General features: G+C 47.4%; 1 protein-coding gene across 2 annotated transcripts in view; it reads right to left on the bottom strand.

Moving 5' to 3' along the window:
* The window catches only part of PARP12 (poly(ADP-ribose) polymerase family member 12), a 50,015-nt gene extending 30,645 nt beyond the window's left edge, over positions 1 to 19,370 (bottom strand). Inside the window, exons 1-4 of one of the 2 annotated variants that reach the window (XM_036328561.1) lie at positions 18,952 to 19,370; positions 13,531 to 13,666; positions 10,589 to 10,865; positions 8,171 to 8,272 (exon numbers count right to left, since the gene is read on the bottom strand). In XM_036328561.1, the coding sequence (XP_036184454.1) occupies positions 8,171 to 8,272; positions 10,589 to 10,865; positions 13,531 to 13,666; positions 18,952 to 19,283 (847 nt within the window). In that variant the 5' untranslated portion in view covers positions 19,284 to 19,370. The remainder of the gene's footprint in view (positions 1 to 8,170; positions 8,273 to 10,588; positions 10,866 to 13,530; positions 13,667 to 18,951) is intronic. The other variant, XM_036328563.1, reaches the window with a different exon arrangement.
* Between the last annotated feature and the right edge of the window lie 4,936 nt (positions 19,371 to 24,306).

Here is a 24,306-nt window from a genome sequence, read left to right as displayed (position 1 = left end):
CCTCTCTGAAATCAATAAAAATATTTTATTTTCAAAAAAATAGACCCAGAAGTCACAGAAGCATGAACAGACTGTTGAACCTCAGAGGGAAGGCAGGGGAGGTTGGGTAGGAAGAGATCAACCAATGAACTTATATGTATATATGCATAAGCCATGGACACAGACAATGGGGTAGTGAGGGCCTGGGGGGAGGCGGGGAATGGGAGCGGGCTGGAAGAGGTTAATGGGGGGGGGAAGGAGGACCTATGTAATACTTTCAACAATAAAGATCTTTTTTTTAAAAAAAAAAGAATGACTCTTTTGGGGTAAAAAAAAAAAAAAAAATTAGAGATATTTTGTCTAAATACACATCTGTGCACATTATTCCTTGCAGGGGGAACTGGATGGCCAGGACAGAGTTATAAGGGGAGATTTCTGTTGTTTTTTGTACCTTTTAAATTTTGGACCAAATCACATATTATATATTCAAAAAAATTAAATGTCTAATGAAGTGAAAAAAGATATCACAATGTGCATAGCATGCCTGTGTAAGAAGAAAACAGATTAGACATATACACTTGTTCATGTATAAAATCTTTGTGAAAGGATATTAAAGGAATTGGTAATAATGACTGTTTCTGGGGGTGATCTGTATACTGGGTAAAAGGTGTGAGGGAGACATTTCTTAATGACTGTCCTTTGCACATTTTTAATTCATCTTTCAAAACAACAACAATGAAGCTTGGCTAATTTGACACTTGAAAATAATAAAATTATAAGCATTGTTTCAGGTAAGTCTCAATACTCCTTCTTTCTCAAAGATTCTACAAAAGATGTGGTGGTGTGGGGAGGACAATGAAGGAAGGTGGGAGGCTGCCTGGGCTTGGCAAAGGCCAGGCCTAGGGCCAGGCCACCTGGGTGGAAGAGAGCACCTGGCTGAAAGGACAGAGAACAAAAGGATGACCCCAGTCAAGGGAATCTCCTCTGAGATCAGCAAGGCTAGACACAGCCAACTGGGGGATCTCAGGACATCCTGACTTGTCCAAAGTTAGAGCCTCTAAGACTCCTGACTAGGGATATGTACAAGAGTGATAATGAAGGACTCAGCCTGAATACATGAGGTCATAACTTTGGTCCAGAGTTATGACAAAACTAGAGGCCCAGTGCACAAAATTCATGCACGGGGGGGGGGGGGGTTCCCTCAGCCCAGCTGCACCCACTCCAATCGGGGACCCCTCGGGGGATGTCTGACCACTGGGCATCGGGCCTACACCAGCAGTCAGACACCCCTCTCACAATCTGGGACCGCTGGCTCCTAACCACTCACCTGCCTGCCTGCCTAATCATCCCTAACCTCTCAGCCTGCCTGCCTGATTGCCCCTAACTGCCTCTGCCTGCCTGCCTGATCGCCCCTAACTGCCCTCCCCTGCCGGCCTGATCGAGCCCCCAACTGCTCTCCCCTGCTGGCCTGATCAAGCCCCCAACTACCTCTGCCTAGCTGATCCCTAACTACCCTCCCTTGCCGGCCTGATCTCACCCCCAACTGCCCTCCCCTGCTGCCTGATCTCGCCCCTAACTGCTCTCCCCTGCTGGCCTGATCACCCCTAACTGCCTCTGCCTGCCTGATCACCCTAACTGCCCTCCCCTGCAGGCTTGATCTCGCCCCCAATTGCCCTTCTCTGCTTGCCAATTTGAGTCTGACTGGTCAGTTTCTATGCCAGTCAGCGTCAAAAGCTCTACCTCCTAGGCAGCCATTGGCTCCTTACATTCACCCAGATTTGGTTCTAATTGGTCAGTTTCTATGCCAGTCAGCATCTCTGGGCCTATCAATGGGGCCTGATCAGAAAGGCGGGGCTGATCAGCAGTCCCGGTGTAGGCCTGGAGAGAAATGGAGGCAAGGCTGTTGGCCAGGCCGGGAGAGAAAGAGAGGCAAGTTCTGATCAACAGCTGCCACAGAGGCTACGGATCAGACCCTGCCTCTCTCCAGGCCTGATCTGCAGCCCCCTAGGCCAGTAATGGAGAACCTATGACACGCGTTTCAGAGGTGACACGCGAACTCATTTTTTTGGTTGATTTTTCTTTGTTAAATGGCATTTAAATATATAAAATAAATATCAAAAATATAAATCTTTGTTTTACTATGGTTGCAAATATCAAAAAATTTCTGTGACACAGCACCAGAGTTAAGTTAGGTTTTTTCAAAATGCTGACACGCCGAGCTCAAAAGGTTTGCCATCACTGGCCTAAGACCATTCTGCATATCAGATATTTACACCACGGCAACCCAGCACTGACTTCCAGTCTGGTCAAACCTTCCATCGTAATTGGTCGCTATGACCCTGGCTCTTTATTATATAGATAAGATTTCCTGTTTCCTCTTGAGAGGCATTAAGGGAAATGATCCTCGGTAAGTGTTCAGTTACTGCATCTATAAACCCAAGCACAAGTGAATCCTGGATAGCCTGAAGAAAGGTCCTCCCTAAAGAAGGCACCTCCAGGTGCACCACCCACTGCCTTCCAGGCTGATCCTTCATTGAGAAGGACATGAGGGCCAAGGGAAGGCACTGTGGTCAAACAGCAGGTTCAAGCCTTTGAGTCTTAATCTGAGCTGAGCATGGATCCCCTACTGCTCACAAGTCAGAAGGCACTAAAAGAGGGTGCTGGCCAGAAGGGGGCAATAGGAAAAAAGGTGGTATCTGTAATACTTTCAACAATAAAGACTTTTTTAAAAAAGCACAAGGAAAGGAGGGTGCCATATAGGCCACCACAGCTACAGTGGCTGGCAAGAGTTGAGTCCCAGTTCAGTGATGAAGGCATGAGACCCCTTCTCTGCCACATCTGCCCTGGTCTTCCTGTCTCCTTTCTCAGTTTCCTTCCATACTTCAAACATTCCCCACCTCATTGTGTCATTATAGAGTCTAGGCCTTCTAGAAGGTGAGACACAGAAACCAAATCAATTTGGCAAAGTACCCACATCTACATCCCCTTTCTCTCTACAGCCCTTGAAATGATAGGCCATAGACAGGATAAATCCCAAAGCACTAGAAAACAATAAACCATTCCATCAAAAGACCAGATTTATTGAAGAATTCCTAAAAATATGAAACAGACAGAATCAAACTGAGAGAAAAAGGAAAGAGAAAAACACATGCAAAGTAAGCAGAGGAGAGCTACTGCAGAAGTGGGAAGGGTCTGAGGGCTTCACAAACTCAAGGTTCAATGTATCAAGAAGCAAGGAAGACACTCAGACAATGGCAATGAGAGTTATTGGGATCCACCCCAGCAGGCATTCCCTCAGTGCCTTGCTTGTGCACAGCAACCTTGCTATTTGTCCCATGCAACACTGACTGTAGATATAAGGGCTGCAGAAAGAGAAGCCTATGAGAAACCCTTGCAACTCAATAACAAAATCAAACAACACCCCACATATTGTATGATTCCATTTCTTTGAAATATCCAGATGCCCTAGCCCAGTGGTCGGCAAACTGCAGCTCGGCAAACCACGGCTCGCGAGCCACATGCGGCTCTTTGGCCCCTTGAGCGTGGCTCTTCCACAAAATACCGACTTATGCGCATGGGCCACGAAGTTTCAATCGCACTGTACATGCAAGCCCACATGTGGTATTTTGTGGAAGAGCCACACTCAAGGGGCCAAAGAGCCGCATGTGGCTCATGAGCCGCGGTTTGCCGGCCACGGCCCTAGCCAGTTTGGCTGAATGGATAGAGTGTTAGCCTGTGGACTGAAGGGTCCCGGGTTTGATTCCAGTCAAGCGCACATGCCCAGGTTGCGGGCTTGATCCAGGTGTGAGGCATGCAAGAGGCAGCTGATGGATGATTCTCTCTCATCACTGATGTTTCTATCTCTCTCTTCCTCTCTCTTCCTATCTGAAATCAATAATATATATATGTCAATAATATATATATTATTGATTTAGTATATATATTATTATATATTATATATTTACTAGGGGCCCGGTGCACGAAATTCATGCACTGGGGGGGGGGGGAGTGTCCCTCAGCCCAGCCTGCCCCCTCTCACATACTGGGAGCCCTCAGGTGTTGACCCCCATCACCCTCCAATCGCAGGATCGGCCCCTTGCCCAGAGGCGTCAGGCCTGGGCAGGGGACCCTCATTTCCCCCCATCACTGGTTCTGCCCCCAGCCCAGGCCTGATGCCTCTGGCCCAGGCATCAGGCCTGGGCAGGGGACCCCCAGACCCCTCCGATTGCTGGCTCTGCCCCTTGCCCAGGCCTGATGCCTCGGCCAGAGGCGTAGACCCCCATCACCCTCCGATCGCCTGATCGGCCCCTTGCCCAGGCCTGACGCCTCCGCCAGAGGTGTCAGGCTTAGACAGGGGACCCCCATCTCCCCCCCGATCACTGGCTCTGACCCCCGCCCAGGCCTGAGGCCTCTGGCCCAGGAATCATGCCTGGGCAGGGGACCCCCATCTCCCTCTGATCGCTTGCTCCACCCCCGACCCAAGCCTGATGCCTCTGACTCAGGCTTCAGGCCTGGGCAAGGGGACCATCATATCCCTCCAATCCCCAGCTCCGCCCCCCACCCAGGCCTGATGCCTCTGGCCCAGGCATCAGGCCTGGGCAGGGGACCCCCAGCCCCCCGCCCAGGCCTGATGCCTCGGCCAGAGGAGTTGACCCTCATCACCCTCCGATCACCAATCACCAGATCGGCCCCTTGACCAGGCCTGAGGCCTCCGGCAGAGGTGTCAGGCCTGGGCAGGGGATCCCCAGCTCCCCGCGGTTGCAGGCTCCGCCCCTGCCCAGGCCTAACTCCTCTGGCCGAGGCATTAGGCCTGGGCAGGGGACTCCCAGCTCCCCGCGATCTCCCGCTCTGCCCCTGCCCAGGTCTAACTCCTCTGGCCAAGGCATTAGGCCTGGGCAGGGGACTCCCAGCTCCCCGCGATCTCCCGCTCTGCCCCTGCCCAGGCCTAACGCCTCGCGCCTCTGGCCGAGGCGTTAGGCCTGGGCAGGGGACCCCCAGCTCCCCGCGGTTGCAGGCTCCGCCCCTGCCCAGGCCTAACACCTCTGGCCGAGGCGTCCGGCCCGGGCAGCAGGGACCCGCAGCGGCAGCAGCGCCGCGATCTCCCGCTCTGCCCCTGCCCAGGCCTAACACCTCTGGCCGAAGCATTAGGCCTGGGCAGGGGACCCCCAGCTCCCCACGGTTGCAGGCTCCGCCCCTGCCCAGGCCTAACGCCCCAGAGCCGCCTCTGCCCTGCCCCCCACCTCTTAGCTCCCCCCTGGGTTTCCGATCACTGTCAGTGGCAGGGGGCTTCTTCCTGCTTTCCCTTTTGCCTCCCTGCATTGTGCCTACATATGCAAATTAGCCGCCATCTTTGTTGGCAGTTAACTGCCATCTTAGTTGGCAGTTAATTTGCATATAGCCCTGATTAGCCAATGAAAAGGGTAGCGCCGTACGCCAATTACCATTTTTCTCTTTTATTAGTGTAGATTATATATATTATATATATTATTGATACACATATATATATACACACACACACATATATATGTACATATATTTAAAAATATATATATCCAGGCAAATCCATAGAGATATAATGTAAATCTGTAGTTGCCAGGAGCTGGAGGGGAAGGGAGAATATGAGTGACTTCTAATGAGTACAGGGTTTCTTCGATGAAATGTTTTAATACTGACTGATAATGGCTGCTCAATTCTTTGAGTATATTAAAAACTATTAAATAGAGGAATTGTATGGTATGTGAATTATACTCATTATCTCAAAAAAGCTATTATCTAAAACACAGGCAAAAGATTTAAATAAATACTTCACATAAGACATACAAATGGCCAATAAACATATGAAAATAAATGTTAAATACCATTAATCATCAGAAAATGCAAGTTAAAACTACAATGAGCTATCACTACTCTTATCAGAACAGCTAACATTTATTTTTATTTTTATTTTTTTAATATATTTTATTGATTTTTTACAGAGAGGAAGGGAGAGAGACAGAGAGCTAGAAACATCGATCAGCTGCCTCCTGCACATCTCCTACCGGGAATGTGCCCACGACCAAGGTACATGCCCTTGATCGTAATCGAACCTGGGACCTTTCAGTCCGCAGGCCGACGCTCTATCCACTGAGCCAAACCGGTTTCGGCAGAACAGCTAACATTTAAATGGCTGACAATACCAAGTGTTAACAAGGATGCAGAACAACTGAAATGCTCACACATTGCTGGTGGAAAGTTAAAATAATATACATACACTTTGGAAGACAGTTTGGCAATTTTTTATAAAGTTAAACACACATTTATCACATGATCCAATAATTGCACTTCTAGGTCTTTACCAAAGAAAAGTGGAAACATATATCCACATGAAAACTTGTACATGAAGATTTACAGAAGCTTTATTTGTAAAAAAGCCAAAAACTGGAAACCCAAATGTTCATCTGAATGGTTAAACAAATTGTAGTCAATCCATGCAATGAAATACTACTTAGCAATAAAAAGGAACAAACTATGGATATTCCAACATGACCAAGCCTCAAAAATAAGCTCAGTGAAAGAAGATGGTACCGGAGAATACATGCTGTATAATTCTATTTACATGCAATCCTAGATAAGGCAAATCAACCTACAGTAACAAAGTAGATCAGGGATTTCCTGAGAAAATTGGAGGGGGGGGGATTAACTATAAAGGGGCATAAGGGAAACTTTTGGAATGAGGGAATTGTTCCATATCTAGATTATAGTCATGGCTATATTTATTTAGCAGCCCCATTTACCAAAACTCAGAGTGTACATGGCAGATATACTTACCAAAACTCAGAGTGTACACTTAAAATGGATTAATTTTATTGTGTGTAAATTAGATCTGTGTTGATTTTTAAAATATACACATATATGTATATACTAGAGGCCCGGTGCATGAAATTCGTGCACAAGGGGCGGGTCCCCTCAGCTCAGCCTGCACCCTCTCCAATCGGGGTCCCCTCAGGGGATGTCCGACCACCAGGCATCGGGCCTAAACAGGCAGTTGGACATCCCTCTCACAATCCGGGACTGCTGGCTCCTGACCGCTCACCTGCTTGCCTGCCTGATCACCCCTAACCACTCTGCCTGCCTGCCAGATTGCCCCTAACCGCCTCTGCCTCGGCCCCTGCCACCAGAGCTTTGTCCGAAAGGAAGGCAGAACGACCGGAAGATGTCTGGTCAACCCAGTCTAATTAGCATATTACCCTTTTATTAGTATAGATGGCACCTATTCTTTGACTTACCATTCCATTTCCAGGAATCTGTCCATGGAAATACACATGTATACTCAGATGTTCAATGGAACAACACTCTAATTGAATACTACACAATTGTTTTTAAAAACAAGGTGAATTTACATGTACTAACTAACCTGGGGAAAAAACCTCCAAGACACAATACTAAGTAAAGGAAGCAGGTAAAATAGTATGTCATAAATATCATAACCACATGGCATGTGTTTACCTTTGGGGAAGGCTGGAGGACTTCAGACTTTACCCTGTATTAATAGACTCTTTTACAAAGAGAAAGTATTCGTGAATTGCTTGGGTAGTTTTTAAAGACTGAAAACGAAACAAGAAATTGTGGTGTTTGCTTTTTAAGAGAAGTCACCGAATTTGAAAAAGAAACATTCTTCAAAGCCCAGGACAGCAATAAGAAGAAAACAAAGGTTTAGTAAAAATATAAACACACACATAGATACAAGAATTGCTACATCTGATAAAAGAGGGACTGTGGAGAGAAAACCACAACTTAAACAATTACTCATCTCCCAAGAATAAACATGGGTCTAAGGCATCTCTAAGTCTACAACCACACTGTACAAAAAACACTTATCTTTGTTCCACTAGACTAGGCATCTGTGACTTGTGCACATCTGTGACTTCATACTATGCTGACCAAGGTTTCACCCACTGCATGAACCAACAGTTATGGTCCCCAAAATCATCTAGTCTGATTTTTAGAAACTTAAATAATTCCTATCATCCCCAACTCCCCAACAAACTGCTGCAGAACTGGTGTGACCAAATGCCACACCAGCTTATGATTAAGAAGGCCCGACCCTCTCTGGACAGTGAAGAGGACTTTGTGGGTGGCCTCAGAGCAGAGCTCCAGGAATGAGAAGCAGTTATCCCACCCACACTTAGATGAGAGGTTTTCCTGGACTTACCTTGAAAGCTACAACTTTTCCGAATATGGTACAAGCAGATCTGATCACTCTCCTCTTGGTGAGTAGTTGTTGAGGACACAGAACCTGAACTGTCTCTTCTTTCTACAAACAAACACCACAAAGATGTATCAGCTACTGGATTTAATTCCAATAGCAGATCCTTGTTAATGAACTATTAGGATTGGGTAACAATACCAAGAAAAAAAGCAATAAATGGAAAGTCTGTCTCTCAAAATAAAACCTCAATTAATTTTAGGTTAATTATAATAAATTTAATATAAAAAGAACATGTAAGTGATTTCAAAGTTTACCTTTACTAGTGCTACAATGAGCCTTTACCTAATAGTTACATTTAATACTCCCCACCTACCACCACATAAGCAAGCATATAGCAAACCCTCTCTACTTAATATCACCTGTAATCTTATTATTCCTCTTCATTTTTCTTTTTATGTGCTCCTCAGACATATATAGGCTCAACCTCAAAACCTACACTTGTGGGACCCTGAAGGTTGCCTCCCTCTGTCCCCAAGGGCAGGTATCCTTCCCTCCCTTACTAACAAGGCCATAATCCAATTGAACTCTTCAAGATCTATTTAAAGCAAAACCTTGTCTACTTCTAGGCTTTCTACTATTAAAAGAAATTAACCAAGCCCTAGCTGGTTTGGCTCACTGGATAGAGCGTCGGCCTGGGGACTGAAGGGTCCCGGGTTTGATTCCGGTCAAGCGCATGTACCTTGGTTGCGGGCACATCCCCAGTGGGGGGTGTGCAGGAGGCAGCTGATTGATGCTTCTCTCTCATCAATGTTTCTAACTCACTATCCCTCTTCCTTTCTCTCTGTAAAAAAATCAATAAAATATATTTAAAAAAAAAAAAGAAAGAAATTAACCAAAATTAATCAAAGATAATGTGAAGGGAAAATACATATAGCAAGAATAATTGTTAAATATAAAAAAATCAGATAAGATTAGTGTGATAAGTTTGTCTGCTGGTAGTCCTGACACCTGATATTTTAAAAAGGGGTCTCTATACTCTGGTTTCTCTTCAGATCGTATAAATCTTTCGCCTTTTAAAAAGGGGTCTAACCAGTTTGGCTCAGTGGATAGAACGTAGGCCTGCGGAATGAAGGGTCCCGGGTTCGATTCTGGTCAAGGGCATGTACCTTGGTTGTAGGCACATCCCCAGTAGGGGGTGTGCAGGAGGCAACTCATTGATGTTTCTCTCTCATCCATGTTTCTGACTCTCTATGCCTCTCCCTTCCTCTCTGTAAAAAATCAATAAAGTATATATATTTTTTTTAATTTAAAAAAAATCCTAAATATCATTGTAGCTAACAAGTGGGTTTGATTGTGCATCCCTGGTGGAGCCATGTCTCATAGTCACCAAGACATAGCCAGGCCCAGGACAGTAACTATCACTAAATGGCAAGCACTAAAATTTGTTGAATAAAACAATGGATAACCAGAATGGCTAGCCAACAGCCAATAATGCAAGGGACACCAATGTATCATGACCTCTGTGAGGGACCACATTCTCCATTTCCCACACAACAGGTACTCAAGAAATGCTTATTACATAAATAATCTCTGCTCAGAATTTCCCCATGTTCCTCTCACTAAGTCTGACATTATTTTTATTACTATTTTTTTTTAATCCACACCTGAGAATATTTTCTCCATTCATTTTTAGAGTGAAAGGGAAGGAGGAAGGGGGAAGAAAGAGAAACATCGATGTGAGACAGACACATGGCCTGGTTGCCTCCTGCACACACCCCAACCAGGGATAGGGATCAAACCTACACTGAGGTACATGCCCTTGATTGGGACTTGAACCTGAGACCATTGGGTCCACGGGCCAATGCTCTAACCACTGAGCAACCAGCCAGGGCCTGACATTTCTTTTTTTAAAAAATACTTATCTTAGCATGTTCATTCATTCAACAAATGTCTGAGTGCCTACTGTGGGCCTGGGCACTGTCCAGGCACTGGAGATGAGCAGTGAACAAAGTAAATTTACAATGTCTAAAAAAATTCCATTTATTCATCTCAAGAAGGGACCAACATTACTCTATGCTTTGTTCACTTGTTTTTAAAACAATCAAAACAGAATGCAATGCAAAGGATTCCCCTAGAGCTGTGCAGGTCTCCAGGGGACAGAGGGATGACTGCACAGAGAAGCAGTCTGCCATCTCAGTGCAAGTAAGGCCCAGCAGGAATTCATTCATTGTCAACACCAACTGGCATTTTTGTAGAATGTCTTGCTTGTTCATGCCCATGATTTCAACTCATCTTTACAGCCCCACCAGCTAGAAAGGGATCACTAACAGCATTTTACTAAAAGAAGCACCAACTTATCCAAAGTCACACATTCCATTTAATGGCCAGCTGGAATCCAGGAGCCCCAGCTGAGGGCCTTACCAGAAGTCGCCTGTGGGACAGGGGCAGAGCTCTTATTCTTGATGTCATGAGCATTTCTATAAATGGAAGGCAGCCTCCTCACCAGGTCTGAGCTCATGCCCAACTTCTGCAGTTTTTCCAGATTTTCAGAATTAGAGAAATCATGGGATCTCTTACAGCCTGTGCCAAACTTGCATTCACCCTGTACAAAGTACTGGCAGACATGGAGTTTGACACATTGCTTTCTAAAGGAACACGAGCCATGGTGTCCATCTCCTTTGTTGTAATGAAGGCAGATCTATTGACAGAGAAGGGGAAAGACAGCAGTTTAGGAAGGCTTCACACATTACACCATCTTCCTACTGACCAGTCCACTGGTTAGAAGAGGTTCCTCTAGAGACCTAGCAACTGCTGTGATTCCATCATCCACACAGCCCCACACAAAATGAGAATATCCCTCACTCTGAATGTCTGTTAATAAACACCCTTGGCTAAAACAGAAACTTGGTGGATAGCAGACTTCTCAAAACAAGCCCCTCCACTGGGAAAAGCCAAAAAACTTCAAACTGATCAGCGCTATTCCTTCACAGGAGACATTTGAATGTAAGCTGCATAACAGTTCCTAACAACCCTTACATTCTACCTACACCCTTCCCCCTGATTCACCAACTCTCCCCAACTCATGCCCCAGCTTCTCCCAACTCTTTTTTCTACAATTCAGGGTCAAAGAAGTTCTTAGGGTTTAAAGCATCTTAGAGAAGGCCAAATGCAGTCCTTTTTTTCTCAAGAGAGCATGCAGACTCAGAGAAGTTAATCCACTTGCCCTAGGTCACACAGCAATCTGGCACACACAGTGGCTGTTGAGCTGGGTTGTTGGCAAAGCTGGGACTTGAATCAATTAATCCTTCCCCTCTACTCTCAAATTCCTGGGGATGAAAACAAGGCCAGAGACCACTAAGTGTTCAACCACTTAATCCACAGGTATTAGACTGAGCATGATTTAGCAGGGACCCCACTCAAGGAATGGAAGCCCCAAAGGGAAAGGCCAGAGAGGGCTGAATCCTAACATTGATTCTGCCACTTACAAGCTGCCTGACCTTAGGCAAGCCACTCACCAGCTCTGAGATTCGGTTTTTCAGTTCCTTAAAATGGGAATAATCCCATGTATATGGTGGGCTATTGTGCGGATTAAAAGGGAAATACAAGGAGTGGCTAATATATACAATGTCTGGAACACAGTGGGTGCTTGATTCATGGTGATGGCCCCCATCTAGTCATTGGATGAGGAGTCTAGCCTGAGAGTAGACATCCTGACAGAAATGCCACCCTGGGTCTCAGCTCCCATTTGCTGGCACTGTGTTCTGAACCAACCTGTACACCCAAGCACACAGATGCTACACACTCCAGACTGTTCATCTTCTGATTCATTTTTCACACTAATAACAAGAGGATCTCTCCAAAATGTGAAAACGCACTCTGCAAACACAAATCTCCCCCGCCATACTCCTTCCCTCTGCCTACCCATTTCTTTTTCTCCCCTCTCTAACCCTAAATCCACTGACCTACATGCTATCTCCTAACCATGCCAAGTTCCCTCCTTTCTGTGTCTCCCTCTTCCCAAACCTTCATCCTTCAGCTCCCAGAGCAGGCACCATCTATTCCAGGGTGTCTTCCCCAGCACCCAAAACTGCCCCTGTTACAAAGCACTGATTAGAGCATCTAAAACAGCACCTTACAATTATTCACTGACTTGTCTGTCTGACCCAGTAAACGTGCCTCCTGGAAGGGTGGAAGAGGGTCTTTTATCTCCTTATCCCCCATGTCTGACTCATAGAGAATATTCAATAAAGATTAGCTGAATTAAATCAATATTAATTTTCAAAAGAAAAAAAGTTAACACCTATTATGTGGCAGTCCCTGCGCTTATGTAGCACCTTTCTCAAATGAGTGATTTTAATTGAATCATATAGAAGCCTTTTCATTAAAATATGCCAATCTAATCTCTGTTGCCTCATTGTAGGGTGTGTCAGAACATCCCATATAACCTGGCTGGCCACAGGAAGGCACTGCTCAGATGTGCTGCAGACCACAGCTAACTCTTGGCCCAGCTGCTACCCTCTGGAGCTACTACCTTATTCACACAGAGGCCACACTCCTGCGGGATGCTCCCAGCCAAAAACAGAGCATGCCATTCTGGGGAGACACCAGCCACCTCCAACAGTGAAGATTTTATATCAGAACTGCCTGTTGGTCAGGTAGAAGCTTTCTTAGAAATGGGTTAGTCAGGATATCTTTCTGCCCAGTCCCCTTCCTTCCCTTTCTGCTGCCACAGATGTCAGACCTACATCATTGCCTGAAGGCTCACCCCAACTTCTTCTGCTCATCCTCCAATAAATCTCTCACACTTATAATCCCATGTTAGTGTCTGCTTCTAGGAAGACCCAAAGACTTAAATAATTAACTATTGCAATAAGTTTTTAATCAAGTGGATACCAGAAATGCAACATCAACTAAAGTTCAAAATCCTGGGTACAAATGAATTAGTAAATAGCACATCTGCCTGTCAGCAGCCCTAGAAAGCTTTTCTATAGACCCAACTGGGTCCAGTGATATCTGCATGGTTCCAAGTCCTGCTAGACAGGGAGGAACTGACTGGAGTCTCTCATCTCCTCAGCTGTATAAATAATGTCTTGCTGCAGCCACTGGCCAAACGGGCTCCCCCAACCTCACAGACGCCCTGGAAAGGCAGTACAGCCCAATTGATGCAGAAGGAAAGGCTTTAAGGGGCAAGTTCAGTCCCCAAGGTCACAGAACTGGGAATGCAAACTAGATCTCCTCCAAGCAGATCCCAATGATCATGATGGGAGCCTGGGCTTCTCTTTTGCCATAATATTTCCTATCTTCCAACCTTCTGGCCTCTTCCCAATTCCTTGCTCACATACCCACCTCCTCCCAGCACTCACCTCTGGCAAAAGCCAGGGGTCGTTCTGAAACAAGAGCTGGCAGAGTTCACTGTAGCTGAGATGATCAACGCCATGAGTTTTCAGCACACTCAGGTTATGCTCAGTTGTCAAGGTGTGACTGTTTCTACAGTTCTTCCTGCAAAGGATCAGAGTTAGTGTCACAACTGAATTGTGTCTCCACAAAATTCTTATGTTGAAACCCTAATCCCCAGTACCTTAAAAGTGTTTGTATTTGGAGACAGTCTTTAAAAAGGGGTGATTAAGTTAAAATGGGGTCACTGGAGGGGGACCAATCCAATCTGACTGGAGCCTTACAAGAAGGGATTAGGACACAGATTCACAAAGGGAAGACGATGTGAGGATATAGGGAGAAAATGGCCATCTACAAGCCAAGGAGAAAAGCCTCAGAAGAAACCAACCATTGATGTCTAACTTCTAGCCTCCATAATTGTAAGAAAATAAACTTCTGGTTTAAACTCCCCAATCTGTGTTAACTTGTGTCCTAAGCAAACTAATACAATTATCAATCTTTAAGATAATTACCAATTACCAATTATCAATTTTTAAGATAATTTTACAATAGTTCCTTACATTGTTTAGAAGCCCTGGAGAAAAAACAGCATTTCTATGCAAAGATCAAACATAAAGCTTATTTACAAAGGAAGAGATGATAACTTGTGAATTGTAGAATCTGGAACAGCGCCTCTCAGCAGGTATCTAATGAGAATGACAGGGTCATTCCCCAAAGAAGAGTCACAGCATACCAGTCACTGGACATTTAAAAAGCAGCTGAGTAAATAAGTATAGATGCCTTATGGTTACAAGGGCTTATACACCCATGAGGCCCAGCCCTTTCTCCTCTCCACTCCCCCAACCCGCTCCATTTTTGGATCAACAAGCCCTTGTTAAACACTCACTGTGAACCAGGCACTGGAACCATGCCCCAATGATACAAAGACTTCAACTGACTGCCGTGATCAACATGACTGAGAAGAATCAGGCAAATACCATTTGCTTGACTCAGACACTGCCGTACATCATACATCAAGCTTATTATAAGCATCTCAAAAGAAAACCAAACCCTTGATCGACTCCTCCAAACCTGCACCTCCCACAGGCTTTGCCATCTCAGTAAAAGACCATTTCCCTCTCCTTTGGAGTCATCCTGATTCCACTCCTCTCATCTAGTGGAGGTGAAAGACATAGAGATGACTCTAAAATGGAGTGGGAAGTGCAAGGTCAGCTGTGTTTAGAATATATCAGTGTGGAGAAGAGGGGCACCTGACCCTGATGGAAATTTGGAAGCCAACTAGAGGGAGCCTGAGCCGAATTCTTAGGATTGAGGATCCAGGCAAGGAGAGAAGGAAAGAACATTCTAGGCAGAGGGGCTAATAATCGGTGCTGCCAGAGCCAAATCTATCTAATCATTATAATGATAATGGCTGCTAAAACTTTTTGAGCATTTACAATAAACCAGGGATTGCCCAAACATTTTCTTTGTTAATTCATTTAGTCCTCAAAAATTCTATGAAGTAGATGGTATTGTTTTTTAAATTTACCTTTACTGTTTAAAGTATTACAGATGTCCCCTATTTTCCCCATTGACCCCCTCCACCACACATCCCCAGGCAAGGTAGGTGGTATCATTATTCCCATTTTGCAGATGATGGAACTGAGGCTCAGATATAAAGTAACTTGCCTAAGACCACTCAGCTAGCAAGGAACGGAGACAGGGTTGGAACAAGGTAGGCTTGTCTTCAGGGCTGTGCACTTGACCACAATGCTCACTATCCCCCTAAGCACAGGAAGGAAGTCAGGGACCAGAGATCCTTCCCAGGTGTCACCAATGAAAAGCAGCAGTGAGAATCTATTTCTGAAACAGCTGACCTGAGGTTCAGGAAGACCAGTAGAGATGCAGGAAAATACATAGAAAATACAACCGGCCACATACACTCTCCTTATGTGACCCAGAAACAGAGAAGGGGCAAGGAACTTTTGTGTGAACCTCAAGGAAAAGGGAAAGGTGAAGAATAAAGAAGATGTGGAATCTAATGAATAAAATCATCTAACAAACAAAACAGAAGCACAGACACATAAAACAAATTGGCAGCCGTAAGAGGGGTTTTGGCAGGCTGGGTGAAAAAGGTGAAGGAATTACGCAAAAATAACAATAATAATAATAACCATGGCCAGTGTGGCTCAGTTGGTTGAGCATTGTCCCATGCACCAAAAGGTCCCCGGTTTGATTCCAGTTTGATTCCCGTTCAGGGCACATGCCCAGGTTTTCAGTTCGATCACCAGTCAGGGTGTGTACAGGAGGCAACCAATCGATGGTTCTCTCACGTCGATGCTTCTTCTTCTCTCTCCAAAATCAATGAAAACATATTTAATAATAATAACAACAATAACACATACACACAGACAACAGTATGGTGATTGCCAGAGGGAAAGGGGGGTGGGGGAAGGTGAAAGAGGGCAAAGGGGGAATAAATGAGGACAGAAAGAATTTACTTTGGGCAGTGAGCACATGATGCATTATGCAGTTGTACACTTGAAACCTGCATGGTTTTATTAACTGATGTCACACAGTAAATTCAACTTAAAAAAAAAAAAAAAAAGGAAACTCAGAATCATCTAGGCCAGTAAACACCAGATGTCCAAATTTCCAAGACGAGTAAAATTTGACCCCAAATTTTGGGAAGCAGCCTAAGAATAGAGCTGCCATCTTCAGCTTACCAAATACAGATATTAGCATTAACAAGATTCACTAATTACCCCCATAATATAATCCATCATCCACCATTTATTGTGTCTGTCTTCCTCTTCAGCTGCTGCTCCTCATTGTCCCAAGATGCCTCTTCTCCACACGTCCCTGAGGGACCAATTTCCTCATGGTTCCACCCTCAGATTCCCATCTCGGATCTGACCCACTCCAGGAGCCGTGGCCTATACCACCCAACAACTCCCCAACTAGCCAATCAGGGCCCTGGCCATCCTCTCAAGCTTCAGACCCCTGGGCAGGTTTCAAAACAAAATCCTCTCCTGCTCTCTCAGCCAACAATAAGAAATGAAAGTAAGAGTCATCTCTCAGTCAACAAATGGACAGAAAACTGTCAAAAATTTGGGGAGTTGGTGAGAGTGTAGTGACAGTATGCTGTCACTACACTCTCACCAACTCCCCAAATTTTTCACACATCACCCCTGGAGGATTTTCTCTTTTCCGCGTCGAACGAGGATAGAGAGTGGTCTGGTTCTTTGAGTAGGGGTGGCTAGGAATTGAGAAAATGAAAGAAAGAGACAGACACAGAGATGGAAGGAAAAGCTGGAACTGGGTGGGACCGCTGCCCTCTTCTGATGAAGAGAGAGATACCAAAATACCAGGAAGTTTCACCAAAGGTCAAGACAAAGGAGATTATGTGCATTCTTGTAGTGTCAGTTCTGGATGGGCCCGGAGTCGTATTCATTCCTGGTGCTTGGCTGGATTTACATAATAAAACCCACTCCCCAGCACCTGGGCAGAAATGAAGGTCAAGCTGAGAACACTTCTGCCTTTTGGCAAATTGTGTTTCCAGGACGTGGCTTTGCCTACCGCCCTGGATTCAGCTGACAATTAAAGAAATGCCCATGTGCCTTCCCAGGGGCTCTCTACACACCCCTTCTTCTTAAGGTCTCACCTGGGCCTCGCAATATTCTAATCCAGATATTTCTGGGCAGCTGCTTCCCAGAAACTACATTCCCAGCCCCATCTAGTGGGACCATGAGACATCTTGCGGTCCAGAGGATGTAGGTGGAAAGCTGTCTACCACTTCCAGAGCTAGTCCATAAAAACCTCTCTCCACCCCTCTACTGTGCATCTTCTCCATCTGCTTTCTGGAACCTCATACCCAGAAGCAGTGGTTCTCAACCTTCTGGCCCTTTAAATACAGTTCCTCTTGTTGTGACCCAACCATAAAATTATTTCCGTTGCTACTTCATAACTGTAATGTTGCTGTTATGAATTGTAATGTAAATATCTGACATGCAGGATGGTCTTAGGCGACCCCTGTGAAAGGGTCGTTCGACCGCCAAAGAGGTCGCGACCCACAGGTTGAGAACCCCTGTGAGGAGGGCATGGGTTCCCCAATGGCTGCATAGATCAAGGACCCTACCCCACACTGGCTATTGAGCCTGATATGAGCCAGAAGTAATGTATACTGTGTTAAACCAGAAAAAGAAAAAGAAAAAAGGAAGGGAGGAAGGAACGAATTATTTCAGATAAATGAACTAATTTCCAATCAGGTCCCCATCGCATTCTCCTGTAAATCAGCATCCACACAAAGATACACCTTCCTAAAATGCAGACTTGGTGGCTGCTCTCTCCTGCCATTTCACAGGCTCCTATCACCTTCAGGGTGAGGTCCAAACTCTTAGCCCAAACCGAGTCCATCCACCTCAGAGAGCACCTGAGGCAGGCAGCGCGGGAAGCCGCCGGCCAGGACAGGGCCCGCACCCGCCCGCCCGCCTTGGCCTTCGGTTTCCGTCCTCCTGGGGTGGGGGGAGGGCAGGTGCTATGAGAAAAGAAACAGGACAGCGTGATGGAGAGGAAGAGGGGGCTCAAAAAGTAAAGGGATCCGTGAGCTAAGGCCGGGATTCGGGGGACAGACTGGGAAAGGCGCTCACGTTCCACGCAGGGCAAAGGCCACCAGGTGGGCAGAGGCCGGGAGTGTTCCCGGGAGCAAAGGGCGCCTGCAGGGGCGGGGCGGCGGGCCAGCTCCCCGGGGACGCTCTGGCCGGGGGAGAGGAACTTGCATTTTATCCGAAACGCCGCAGAAAGCTCTCCCGCTGGCGAACCGGCGGCAACAGGCCGAGAGGTCCTCCGTCCGGGACCGAGGAAGCCGCCCGTTTGCGGCCCTCAGGGCTCGGAGGCAGGGCGTCGCGCGCAGCGGGCCGCGGCCTGTTTTCTTCAGAAGAGCCCGCCCCTCCCCCCGCGCCCGCGCCCGCGCCCCACCCCCCACGCTCACGCCCCCCGCGCCCCTCCCCCCACGCCCACGCCCCCCCGCGTCCACGCCCCCGCGCCCACACCCCCCACTCCCGCGCCCACGCCCCTCCCCCCGCGCCCACGCCCACGCGCCGGTGCGGCCACACCCAGGTTGTCTCAGCCTCTAAATCACTCTCTGCCGGTCAGGAGCCTGGAGGGCACGGCTCCACCCGAGTCCCTCCCACACACAGTGCCAGGCATTCAGTAGGTGCTCAATAAATGCTCACTGAGGAGAATTAGGGGCAACGGCCACCAAATCACCTCCCCAGACTTTAGAAAGGGCTCAAAGCGGGCGAACTGAGGGGACGCGGCCCTCGCCCCACCCGACCCCACCCACCCCGGCCTCACCCGGCCCGCCGCCCCTTCCCCCCCTCCACCCCCTCCACTCGGCCGCGGGGCCTTACCCGGTTTTGAGGAACTTGCAGGCGCCCAGGACCATAAACTTGCAGAAGTGCAGCTGCCCGCAGAGCCCCGCGCAGGTGGGCTTGAGGCCCTGGTGGCCGCGACACAGGCGCAGCGCGGAGACGGCCAGCACCACCCGCTCGGGGACCGCGGCCGCGCCGCCCGCGTCCGCCCGCGTCGCCACCAGGAGGCCGGGGGACTCCCGCAGCAGCCGCTCCAGCGCGTCCGCGCCGACGCCGCCCCGCAAGCGGCGCCGCAGCTCCGACAGCTCCAAGGCGCCCCCGGCCGCGCATAGCACCTGGGTCACCTCCGCGAGCGCGGCAGCCTGGGCCATGGCCGCGGCGGCGGGGGCGCAGTGCCCGTCGGGCCGCCGGCTAGCGGGGCGGGTCCCGCGGGGAGGAGACGCCGGCGGGAAACGAAAGCAAAAGCTGCCCCGGCTCGGGGTAAAGCTGAACCGCGGCAGCCTCGCCACGCCCCCGGGCCCGCAGCTGAGCGGGACTCGGCGCCTTCCCTCGGCGCCCCCGGCGGAGGCGGCCGGCCAGCCCGACCAGGAGATCATCCTCGCCGTCGGGGCCCGGTGCTCTGGTGGCGCCCGGGCAGCTCGTCGCCCCTCAGGGCAGCTCTCGGGGCGCTTCACCTCGAGGACGGACGGCGACGCCGCACGCGCGCTCTCCTCCCGGGGCCGAAATGTGAGAGGCTCCACGGAGCAGAGATTTAGCGCGTCCGTCAGGTGGGATGTGGCGCCCCCTGCGAGGCTGCGACGTCGCGACGCCCCCTGGGGGGCTGCGTGAGGCTGCGACGTCGCGACGCCTCCTGGGGGGCTGCGTGAGGCTCCGACGCCCCCCGGGGGCTGCGTGAGGCTGCGACGTCGCGACGCCTCCTGGGGGGCTGCGTGAGGCTCCGACGGCCCCTGGGAAGCCCGGGGACGGGCAAGCCGCCCAGAGGGCTTCGTGGTCGGCCCGCGAACCAGCTCGCAGCCCCAGGCACAACTATCACCCGAAGGGCGAGAGGGGCGGGAGCAGCTGTAGTGTTGCTTTCTCCTCAGTTTTGGCAGCGAAATCGTCATTTTAAACATCAGAGGATACATTACTTTAAAAAGCCGTTACGTGGCTCCGCACCCTTTCTGAGTGGAGCGTGAACAAGTTGTGAGACACCTTTCCGAGCACAGGGACACGTTGAGGATAGAAATAGCTACTTACATTTTCCATGTGTATGACCTTTGACCTGGCGACCCTTCCTCAGAATCTTCTAGAACTAAAAGGAACAGCACCCAGGTTACGTAGCCAAATGTTTGGGGGTGGGAGTGGGCACAAGGTGGGTCGTTTCCCACACGGTAGACGGCGTGCACAACCTCCTGTCACATCTCCGTCTGCGGACCGAGGCGGCCACGAGCGCTCCGGGAGGAGGAAGCGGGTGCAATCAGTGGCCACGACAGACCCGCTGAGCGCAGGCGGCCGGGGTTTGCCCTGAGCCGGCGGCGGCCGGACGGCGAGCGCCGCTGTTCCCTCCACACGGGGAGCGGGCGCGGGCGGGAGGGACCGGGAAAGTGGGGAAAGGAAGATGAGAGGTGGAAAGATGGTGGGGAAATCACAGTATTATGTTAACTTGAACATAAAGTTCTATTTATAAAAGTACCAACAAAAATGTCAGAATCTATGTCTGGAAGAAGAGTAGACAGTAACATGGACAAATGAAAATGAATTAATTAGGGGGTGGGATGAGGAGCAATTTTCCTCTGGATTTTTTCTTTTCAATTTGTGTGGGAAAGTTCTTTTAAAATTTTAATTTATTTTTTTAAGTTGTGGTTTAATGTTGTACAATAAAATAACATTTTTCTTAAAGGAAGGGTGATGTCAGTGAAAATGCTGGAGTGAAGACCTCATAAAATTTGCCCTTCCGTACAAGCAATGAAAAACTGGCAAAAAAAAAAAAAAAAAAAATGGTCAGAATGAATGCCTTCAGAGTTCTGTAAATTAACCCGTCTTGCAGCAATGGGTCAGTTAGCATTTAGTCAAGAAAAACAGCTAATCTGAGTAGGAACATCAAGCTTTGTAGCATTCTAATTTACTCCAGTCCTGCCGCCGCCTCCTCCCCGCCGCCTTGAAGATTAACAGCCCAAATTAACAAAATAAACTGACGAACAGAATAGATCCAGAGACATGGAAGCATGAACCAGGCTGAGACATCTCAGAGGGAAGTGGGGTGTGGGAGGAGATTAACCACACAATTTATATGCATGTGCTGTATGCATAACCTTGGGCACAGACCGTAGTGCGTGGAGGTCTGAGGGGTGGGGGAGTGGGATTCAGGAGGGTCACTGGAGGGGGGGGACATCTGTAATACATTCAACAATTAAGATAACTTAAAAAAAAAAAAACTAACAACCCACCCTCCTGGTACCTGTAGCAGACAGCAAAACAGAGCGGGAGCTCTTTCAAAGCCTGGGTCCCAAGTAAGTCATGATTTGACCTGTCGGAGGTCCTCTGGAAGACTTCCGAAAAAGGCTGGTCTTTATCCCATTTCACTCGGACTAGACCAATCCTAGTGGCTTCTCTCCATAGGTTGTTTACCATTTGAATGCTTTTATGTCCTGGCTGCTGGAGGCAATGGATAACAGTAGGGGCAAACAATAAACTAACCCCCCCAAAAAAACTTAAAAGCTGAACAATGAGATGTCCATTGGGGCTTTTGCAAAGCTCCAACTTCTTTCTTAGAATCTAGAAGGCCACCCGCACCCCCACCATGGATTCTCATTATTCCTGGTAGTTATATTCTATAAAGTCACCATGAACACTGAATTAGAGAATATGAAATCGTAGCTTCTAGGGGGAGTACAGAGCTAAGTTCCTGTGAGCCTCTGCTCACATTTTTGGGATTTGGGTTATTGCACAACTGATAGATCCTCCCTTTCCCCAACTGGTGGGCGGAGTATGACATAACCTGCAGCAGGGAAATACCTGAGTGACTAACCATGTACCTTATATGGACTATACATTGGATCACCAATCCACACCTGCCAAATACCCTAAGCCCTGTCCTATATGGACCATACAGTAAGCCACCAATCAGAGTGCGCCGAGTACACTAAGCCCCCACCCCTTCCCATTCTGCCCCTCAAAAGGGATGCTCACCCCTGCACGTGCTGCTGTTCTCCCCTTGCGAGACAGCCCAGCAGGTCCTTCTCTAATAAAGCCTGTAGTCCTGGTTTTCGGCCTCTGTCTGATTTTTCATTTTTGGTGCCAAAACCCGGGATGTTTGTTGTTCTTTAAAGATGCCAGTGTATTTTCTTGATTCATTAAAATTGAACTTACAGCCCACATCACTATAGCCCATGCCTGAACAAAGCTTACCTAACCTAGGGATTTTCCCCACAGGCACAGCAGAGCCTGCTTGCTCTTAGAAACACAAGCCAGCCCTTCAGCACAATGCTTGGGGATCATTTTAAACAGTGAAATGACCAACAAAAAGCACCAAAGTGTAAAAAACATGGCTGTAACTGGTTTGGTTCAGTGGATAGAGTGTCAGCCTGAGGACTGAAAGGTCCCAGGTTTGATTCCAGTCAAGGGCATGTACCTTGGTTGCGGGCACATCCCTAGTAGGGGGTGTGCAGGAGGCAGCTCATCGATGTATCTCTCTCATTGATCTTTCTCTCTATCCTTCTCCCTTCCTCTCTGTAAAAAATCAATAAAATATATTTTTTTAAAAACATGCACTAAATAGACAACAAAAAGAATACTTGTTTACCAGGTGTACTGGTTAATAATTCGGATTTTTTTCAATAGATGGAGTTACACATATGTTGATATATATGCTATTTGATATGTATGCTATTTTGTTGTATTGACAGCAAGCTTCAAAACTTCATATGTCAAATTTGCTGAAGGTGTTAACATCATAGATATTTTTACGCTTAAAAATGTTGAATCTCGTGCCAAAAAAAAAGCATTTGCAGGAAGTTTTAATTCATTACTTTATTTTAAAGAAAAAGTTATCGTATACTTCCAGGAAGCTTACGGTGAACGTGCTCCATCTCAAGATACTTGTGACGCTGGTTTAAACACTTTAAAAGTGATGATTTCGATGTAAACGACAAAGAACATCCAGGTCAAACGAAAAAGTTTGAGGACCAACAGTTCCAAGCATTATTGGATGAAGATGCGTGTCAAATGCAAAAACAACTTGCAGAACAATTAAACATTGCTCAGCAAACAATTTCTGATCGTTTACAAGCAATGGGAAAGATTTAAAGGAAGGAAAATGGGTGACACATCAACTGAACGAAAGACAAATGGAAAACCAAAAAGTCATCAGTAAAATGTTGCTTCAACGGCACAAAAGAAAGTCTTTTGTGCATTGAATTGTGACTGGCGATGAAAAGTGGATTTGAGAATCCCAAACGCACAAAATCATGGGTTGATCCAGGTCAACCATCAACATTGACTGCAAGGCCAAATCGCTTTGGAAAGAAGACAATTCTTTGCGTTTGTTGGGCTCTAGAAGGTGTGGTGTATTATGCGCTTCCAAAACCAAGTGAAACCATTAATACTGATCGTTACCGACAACAAACAATTTGAACCACACTTTGATCGTAAAACGACCGGAATGGGTCAGAAGAATCGGCAAACTATTTTTGCTTCATGATAACGCATCATCACATACTTCAAAACCAGTTAAAGAAATGTTAAAAGGGAAGTATTAACCCCACCCACCGTATTCACCAGACCTCGCTCCTTCAGATTACCACCTGTTCTGATCGATGGCACACGTGCTTTCTGAGCAGCACTTCAAAACGTATGGAGAAGTGGAAAATTGGGTCTCTGAATGGTTTGCCTCAAAACAAGAAAAATTCTATTGGGACGGTATCCACAAATTACCTGAAAGATGGGGGAAATGTGTAGCTAGCGATGGACATTACTTTGAATAAAGTACTTTTGATGTTTCTGTTGAAATTATCGTATTTTGATTACAAAATCTACATTATTAACCAGTACACATGGTACCTGAAGAGCTGAAATAAGAGTACTGTGTTACTATGTGTGTGTCCTGGAATGACCATGAAAGTACCACACAGTGATTTGGGGTTACAAGTACATTGTAGTGCATAGGCAAATTTGCAAATATGGAATCTGAGCATAGGCAGGGTGGATTATAAATACTGCCCAGAGTGTGTCCCTCTGGGCTGTCATTTCCCTGTACCACCATCCATCAGGCATTGGCTAAGGCCTGAGGGGGAGCAAGGGCAGAAAGAAAACCCCGGGCCCTTCTGGCTCTCTGTACCTTATGCCCCTGGGCAAAGTGGCTCCAAAGCTTGCAGTTGGACAAAAAGGATCCAAAAGCACCTGGGTAGAGTAGTGTCC

Source organism: Myotis myotis, unplaced genomic scaffold, assembly GCF_014108235.1.
Source record: "Myotis myotis isolate mMyoMyo1 unplaced genomic scaffold, mMyoMyo1.p scaffold_m19_p_11, whole genome shotgun sequence".
NCBI classification, from domain to species: domain Eukaryota; kingdom Metazoa; phylum Chordata; class Mammalia; order Chiroptera; family Vespertilionidae; genus Myotis; species Myotis myotis.
This window is presented reverse-complemented; position numbering and strand designations above follow the sequence as displayed.